Source organism: Sinocyclocheilus anshuiensis, unplaced genomic scaffold (assembly GCF_001515605.1).
Source record: "Sinocyclocheilus anshuiensis isolate Anshui unplaced genomic scaffold, SAMN03320099.WGS_v1.1 scaffold253, whole genome shotgun sequence".
Lineage (NCBI taxonomy): Eukaryota > Metazoa > Chordata > Actinopteri > Cypriniformes > Cyprinidae > Sinocyclocheilus > Sinocyclocheilus anshuiensis.
The window spans coordinates 1,560,736-1,568,831 of NW_015537969.1; the positions used below are offsets into that span (position 1 = coordinate 1,560,736).

General features: G+C 37.4%; 1 protein-coding gene across 1 annotated transcript in view; it reads right to left on the reverse strand.

Annotated features, from left to right (window-relative positions):
* Window positions 1–8,096, reverse strand: part of LOC107669919 (zinc finger MYM-type protein 4-like) — a 31,823-nt gene that overhangs the window by 6,538 nt on the left and 17,189 nt on the right. The window contains exons 11-21 of the mRNA XM_016462356.1: window positions 5,514–5,738; window positions 4,619–4,769; window positions 4,317–4,492; window positions 4,022–4,190; window positions 3,780–3,932; window positions 2,465–2,502; window positions 2,227–2,371; window positions 1,952–2,058; window positions 1,237–1,408; window positions 741–947; window positions 532–635 (exon numbers count right to left, since the gene is read on the reverse strand). Of these exons, the coding sequence (XP_016317842.1) occupies window positions 532–635; window positions 741–947; window positions 1,237–1,408; window positions 1,952–2,058; window positions 2,227–2,371; window positions 2,465–2,502; window positions 3,780–3,932; window positions 4,022–4,190; window positions 4,317–4,492; window positions 4,619–4,769; window positions 5,514–5,738 (1,647 nt within the window). The remainder of the gene's footprint in view (window positions 1–531; window positions 636–740; window positions 948–1,236; window positions 1,409–1,951; window positions 2,059–2,226; window positions 2,372–2,464; window positions 2,503–3,779; window positions 3,933–4,021; window positions 4,191–4,316; window positions 4,493–4,618; window positions 4,770–5,513; window positions 5,739–8,096) is intronic.

Consider the following 8,096-nt stretch of genomic DNA (forward strand, 5'->3'; position numbering starts at 1 on the left):
ATCCTTCGGTTATTTTCACACTTAATTATGCCCATTAAAATGTATTTTACAAGTTTTTGTTACTTTCACTGTTCATTTCTTGCTCTATGGTACATCATCTTTAATTTAATTGCATTAGAGCTACTCCATTACAGTGGCTTAGTTCTGTAATCACACGCTTTGCTGTAATAATGCAGGGAACCACTTGTTATAAATCTCCTAACTGTAGCTCGCGCACATCAGCTATACAGACGTTAATACTGAAAGTTTAACATTATATGCATTGCATACATATACTTCGTAGACATCCTTAATCTCTTATAACTCCATTCTGCTGTCTGTTGTTCTGTTGTCGGTGTTTCTTTGTCTGAATATGGCACTGATCACATGCTGTGTGGTATCGGCGTTTGGTATCGGGGCATTTTAACGAGTATGAGTACGAGTACAAGAGCTCAGTATCGGGCCCAATACCGATACCAGTATCGTATCGGTGCATCCCTAGTGGAAATTATGGTGGCAAGTCAAGAAAATTTCTGCTTTAGCTGTTCTTACCCTTTTCTTCTGAGGGAAGCCGTCATGTTTTCTCTTGCGAGATCTCCGTTTGCCAGAATCTGTTGTCTCCGTTTGTGTTGGCTCTCTGAAAAGTTCAATGCTCTCTGAAATATGAAAAGATAAAGATGCATGAAATATGAATGGAAGATAATAAAAAATGGAATTGTGCTTGTATGTTTACAACTCTTAACCACAGCAGAAGCTCTTACCGATTGGGAAATCGGCCTCCAAGTCCATCTGTGGCTCTTCTGCTGCGGTGGAGACGGGGGTCAGTGTGGCAGATCTGGATGGAGGAGGCCTCTCAGGCTCAGGGGTTTGATCCCATGTCTGGGCAGAAGACACAGAGTCCTCCTCCCAACTCAGATTGCTAGATAAGGCTTCCAGATCAAGGTCGTCCATTATGTTACTAGTCTGATCTGAATAACAAAACAGGAGGCTTGTGAACAAAAATAAGTGTGTGTGTGCACCTGCAATATCTTTTTTACATCTCTTAAAGTTTAAAGCCTGTGCAGTGCCCAAACAACCCAAGTTTTGTTCGAACAGTGTGTGTGTTTGTTTATTTTCTTCTTAACGTTATTCCAGCATCTATGGCTATGGCTATATTCATGGCGAGAACCAGTTAATTGATCAAGTCGATCAGTGTGTTAACTAAAAATATCAGAAGTTGTAGGAACATTAAAAACCTTCCAACTGTCCCTAATTTACCAGTAACAATCATGTTTTTCTCCTTCTCTGCATCCTCAGCCACCATCTCTGCCATCATGATGAGGACGGCCTCCAGAGGGTCATCAGGGATCTTCTCTTTGATTTCCTGAATGGTCTTCACAATGCGCTCAGCACTGTCCAGAGTAGTGGGGAAGAACAAGGGCACCGGAACCTGCATAAACAGACAAGAGACACATGACGACTCAAGTACATACTAATGGTGTAATTTGGAGAGTCTTTGGGATGCCTGTGAATCTAATTTATGATCTGCAATTAATTTGAAATGATTACATTGATTCGAGATTATAATACTTTATCCTTAAACATGTAGTGTTTATTTTTTATTTATTAATTTTGTCTTGTTTTCATTAGGATTCACTACTATTTCCTTTACTTAGTTTTCTAGTTTCAGATTTCAGTTTTTGTTTTAATGAGCCATCATTTAAAAATGTATAACAGGGTTAAATTTCTCAGTCATCTATTGTTATTTTAGTCACAATACTATTATTTAAAATTGAGTGATACATTTTTGTTTAGAGTTCCATGTTAGTTTTTTATTTCACAAATATTTTTATTTAGTTTTCATTAACAATGAAAATATTGTAACACTCATTAATAGATTAACATACTGATTCTGGTAGCAAATATGCATACAGCTTTAATCGTTTTAATATCCAAAGATGAGTATAAGGACAAAAGAGGTAGAGATACACACCGGAAGCGGAAGCCCCACAGACTTCGGAGTGTATTGGGTGTAGAGATTCATGGGAAGTGGAACATAGACTGGCACTGGCACAGGCAGCACTATCACGGAAGGTCCATCTAGAGGACAAAAGGCAAGCATGACATTTATAACAAGTGCCTCCTCTCATTTTCACCTTTGTTATGTTCACTGTCAAGAGACACATGATGATGCATATGCCGACACATGGGAGTGTCAGCATACATAATGCCCAAAAGAAACATGTCTGCAACAGTGCTTCCTAGTACCTGTTTGTGTATTCATGTCGCAGACATTGGGTTTGCAAGATGTGCCTTTGTTCTGACTTAATGGTTTACAAAGCAAGGCTTTGTTCTTTAGGATTCGAGGTGCTGGCGCAGAAGCCTTCGCACCGTCTGTCTGTGTGCTGGCCGCCTGACAACACAGAGAACGATTGATAATTGGTTGATTTTCATTCACATTTCAAAAGGAACTTCAGCTGGATTATTGATATTGTGAAAAACTCACATTTCCTGAACTTTTTGCTGTAGCAGCTGGAACAGAGGCTGAGGAAACAAAAAGGTAAACGTGAGAGATGCGTCACAGAAAATAGTTGATTCATTCCTCAGTTCGCCAAAAAAACTATTAAAGAAAAAAGCGTTGACAACAGATGTCATAATTATGTAACTAGCAACGTGTTGTTTAGGCACTGATAATAAAATTCTGACAGATCTGATTAGCTCATAATTACTTTAATTTTATGGCTGATAAAATTCAACATGATGTTATCCAAATACACACACAAAAATTTAAGTAATCACAATATTACAGTATGAACAAAATAAATATTCATTTTGAGATTTGCTAAAGATTCCATTTATTTATAGGTTCTAGTTAGTTTATTTATAGTTATCACATGACTGCTAGACAATGGCAAAAGTAATACAAATGTAAAGAGAGAAATGAGCATGCACAGAATCCATTATAACTTGATAGTAGATATATCCAATAAAATCAATTTCTAAAATAATAATAATAATAAAGAAACTAATACAAATAATATACATTCATACTTTAATAAAATAAATATAATAAATCTTCATAAAATATGGTATACACTGTAGGGTTGTGATGATAGACGATAGTATTGTGTATCGATGAGCCTGTTGCTGATGCCTTTGACGATAACAAGACTATTATTATTATCCATCAAAAATGGACTAGGCACCTATCTTTAGCGATGCAGCGTGGAGAGCTGCTAGTGCTAATGGAATGCTTCATAAACGTGCCGCAGCGCACCTGGTATAAAAACGAGCATTGAAAGAGTGGCCGCGATCAGCTCCGGTGGACGTGTCAGAGCCATAAAGCGCCACAGATGTGTGCAGTGCAAGAGATTTATTCATCATACAGTGTAGATAGTGATCACTGATTATAACGGGAGTGTTTTTAAAAGAGCATACTTGCATTAGATGATGCTCTTTGGTAATGTAAATGTTCTTTGCTCGCTTTCTGTAGCTGCTTTTTGAATAACTGAGGAAACGTAAAAGCATTATAATTAGTAACTTGCTATGTTTGTATTAAAATGTTATCATGTTAAATACAAATTCAGTCATATTAAAAACATTAGGCTGCTTTTAGCCTTATGCTGGTGTTGGTTCACTTTCCGGTAATTAAACTAAGTAACTAATTAAATAAATTAGCATCATAGTATTGTGTATTGGCGACTTCACAGGCTGACGATAGGACGATATGACAATAGAGTGTGTGTATGACAATAAACACTAATACAGTGTGCATCCCTCAATATACAGAGATGATTAAGAAGTAAAAAGAGGTTAGTCACCTTGCAGAACACTGTTCCCCAAAACACCTGGCTGTCCATTGGACACACCTGAGAGTGATATAATACTGGCAATGACCGGTGTGGCCTCTTTAGTTACCAGTGGTGTGTGATTAACTGTAGTTTGAGGGCCTGGAGATGGTGCTGGGCTTGTCCCTGAGGAAAACAATCACCCAAAGATTAACAGTCATAAGATACAGAGACAAAAGGGACAAATATCCTCATAAATCTACAGGAAGACATACCTTGTGTGGACAAAGTCTTGTTTGCAGGTCTGACTGCCCCAGTGGTTCCCTGCAGACTGCAAAAGAACATCAAGCATTGCAAGCTGCAGAAATGCTTGATCTCACCCAGCCATTTCACAGTCTCCGTCATCATCTTCTTGGCCTGCCTGCACATTGAGCACTTTATTTCCTGTCAAAAATATACTTGCTGTGAGTTGAAAGCCAAATCCACGGCATAATGTCTTAAAAGTAACGCTGCAGCAAAAAACAGCCTCGCAAATTGTTTCTCAGAATAAACCAAGAGATAAAATATTACCTTACGCATCAGTAAGGTGTGTTGTGATAAGCATATGTTCCCACAGAACTCATGCTCTACGTTATCAATAACTTCAGTCACCAGAGCCTGAGCGGATCCACTACAGTAAAAGCAGTTGCGACAGTGTTTTTTCCCCCAGCGCTTGACCAGGTCATGCTTATACAGTAACTTGCATCCTGTACAGGGATGAACAAACAAGTAATTGTGATGTCATAACCCACAACTTGATCAAGACATGCATGTCTGAAGCAAAAAGAAAAACTACCAGCTAATAGTATCTTTATTTTGCTCTTAGTACTTACCCTCACTGCAGAAAGAGCGGTCAATCTTGTTTATCCTTTTCACCTCCTTGACAACTTTATCAATCTTACAGTATTCACAGCGAGCCATGACATTGTTGATCTGTTTAAACTCCTCAATACAACTATTATTGCAGAAAGCGTACATTTTCCTCTGAAAGGTCAAGAAAACATGCAACCAGTTAGGTTTAAGGTCAACTGCTCAATCGCTGACAAATACAAACTACTGTTTAGATTATTAAACTGTAAGAATGTTAATTATAAACGCTACAATACAAATATAAATGTGTGATATATCAGGAGTCCTATCAATTTTGCCCAAATTATTAGACCATGTTAAAGTTGTTGATACTGGTCTAATTAGTCAAATATGCTAATATATTTAAGACTCATAATTAATAAGTAACATCTCACTTTATTTCTAGCGGTTAAACAAAAAATATGGAATAAAACTAATATTTTCTTCAAGATTTTTGTCCATAGCAAAAACATCTTATTAAACATCATAATTAATAAGTAACATCTCACTTTATTTCTAGCTGGTCTAGCGGTTAAACAAAAAATAAATATGGAATAAAACTAATATTTTCTTCAAGATTTTTGTCCATAGCAAAAACATCTTATTAAACATCATAATTAATAAGTAACATCTCACTTTATTTCTAGCTGGTCTAGCGGTTAAACAAAAAATAAATATGGAATAAAACTAATATTTTCTTCAAGATTTTTGTCCATAGCAAAAACATATTTTTTTAACATTACAGATTTATTCTTACTTTTTCTTTTAATTTGGTAACCAGCTTCACAAAATGTAGACTGCTATCTAATAAATGGCCAATATATCAGTATATTGACTTTAAAATAATGATCGTCAGTATCTGATTATTGATAAGAGTACCTTGAACTCCAGCAGCTCTGGTCTGTGGAAGAATGAGTTCAAACACTGAGAGCAGGGGATCTTGGTGATTGTCTGCGCTGGACCACTGGAAGTACTGGTCTTCGCTGATGAGCTGGACTCTGAGGGAGCAGGTTTGGGGGCACGATGTTTTGGGGTAGGTGTGTTGTTGCTTGTAGAGGTTACAGTATTTATTGGCATGACAGGTTTCATCTTACTGAAGGACTCCTGAAGTCAAAAAAACAAATATTCAAATAGCTCTACTTCTGTGAATGACATATCTTGAAAGGGCAAATCGGATGCCCATTTTCCACAAGTTGGTATGATTTTTTAAGGTCTTCATGAAATGTCTGCAACATACTTTGGTTAAAATTCCTCAATGGTCATGTAAAGCAACACCCTTTTACCTTGTCAAACAGCTCTGTTCACAGCGACCGTTTCAGTGCATGTCTCTCTTTAAGTGATAATGAGCTGCTGCTCACCCGCCCCTCTCTTCTCTGCTAATGCCAGTGTTCTGACGATTTGTGCTACCTGCTCAGATTGTGCTACCTCCCATTAAAAAGATAGGTAGCACAAATTGAAAGCGAAAAATGCTACCTATCAGATTGTGCTACCAACATCTTGTTCATGTGGTTTGAGGCTTTTTTTAATGTCCATACCTACCCCTACCCGTCCATACCTACCTTTACCCTAAACTTACCCTTGCATATATGCAAATATATTTTTGGTACCACAATCTGATAGGTAGCATGTTTCGTCGGTACACCGGTACTCGCCATTCCTAACACAAAAGCTGTGTTCGACTTGAAGCAGTGCTGTGCTGTTTCCCAAAACCATTGTTAGCCAACTATGGTCATTAGTTCCATTTAACTCTATTGTTAACGACAGAACCTGCGACCAAAGTTGCTTTTGGGAAACGCACCTCATACCGATCGGTGTATGACAAAGTACCGTGAGAGCAGACAGCTCTCACGGTATTTAGATGTCATACACCGATCGGTCTGCTTTAAGTCGAACACACCTAAAGCCTTTTCATAAAGTTATCTTTTAGACAAAATAACTATTTCACAGAAATCTCAAGTTGCTTCCTTTAGGGCATTATACTTTTAAATATATTAATAGGAAAGGCGATTTGCAAATAATCATAAACAATCTAAACTGTAGGCGCGTTTCCATTACAGATTTGCGCAAAATTTTGGCGATATTTTATAAATGTCGATAAAAAAGTACTGCGAAATGACAGCATTTCCATTAACCGATGTTATGCGACAAAAACGTAATTTTTTCCTCTCGCGATAAGTCATGGCAATGGATTTTGGTGGGATTATGGCTATATTTAAAGCTTTAGTCCATACATTTTGCCTCTTTGTCGCCATTTCTGCTTGAAAACCTGCAATTGCAGCTGTTTGTGGAATTATCTTCCTTGCCTGGGTTGCGCACCGGCACGGCTCCAGCGCAGATGAATCTAATGTTTTGAAGAGTATGTGTGGCAGTCAGTCACCGCACCAGTGTGGATATTTACTGTACTTTGCAATCACAGATTCTAGCCTACGTCTTTGAATTTATGACACATAAGAATTTTCACTGTATATCTAAACAAGTAACAAGTCTGCCACGTTTGTTCTGACCAACTGAGGAAAAAAGCATTACAATAAATCGCGCCATATGATTTAATCTAAAAATCGGTTAGCTCATATCACATCAAACCATGCAAATTATTATTAGTTATACTTTCTCAAATTATTAATGTTAACAACATCAGCATTACATGACTATAGGAGTATAGTGTGTATTAGCGTGTAGATTTCAATTTCTGTACAGTCTAATCTCTAACTGTCATACTATTCGAATTTCATATTAAGAAATTCTTTTAACCCAAAAAGCTAATTATTCTTCCTTCGAACTGGTTGTCTTTAAAATACAAATCTTGTGTAATCCCAGGCTACCTGTAATCAGAAGCACATTTAAAACGGCAATATAATTTCATTTCATTCACATGTTTCATAAACACAATCCTTTCTGGATTACAATCCGCCATCAAAATGATACATTTAATTATTCTAGCTGCTTTGAGAAAAGGCTATAAATGATCCGCCACCTGCAGGATCCTCACATGCGATAGCCTAGTAGCCGGGACAACAAGACGTGATGTAATGACGCGGCATCATGCTCGAATTTCCCGCGAAAACCTACCGTACCACTGAAACTAGAAAACATATTATAAGCTAACCGTTGTGAATCGGGCTAAAGTAAGGCGATAGATTTGAAAACTGGCTGGTTATGTACTTGCTCACATATTGATTTTGGATAATTTTTAACCAAAATAAATTACGGAATGCAGCTTTAAGCGAAGGAGGCGTATGTGTGCATCTTTAAAGGGGTCATATGATGCGATTAATTTTTCGTTTCTCTTTGAAGTATTACAAGCTCTTGGTGCATAAAGAAGATCTGTAAAGTTGCAAAGATTAAGTCTCAAATCCAAAGAGATATTCTTTATAAAAGTTAAGAGTTAACCACGCCTACCTAAAATGGCTCATTCTAACACGCCCCCACATATCTACGTCGCTGTGTGGGAAGCTTTGCATA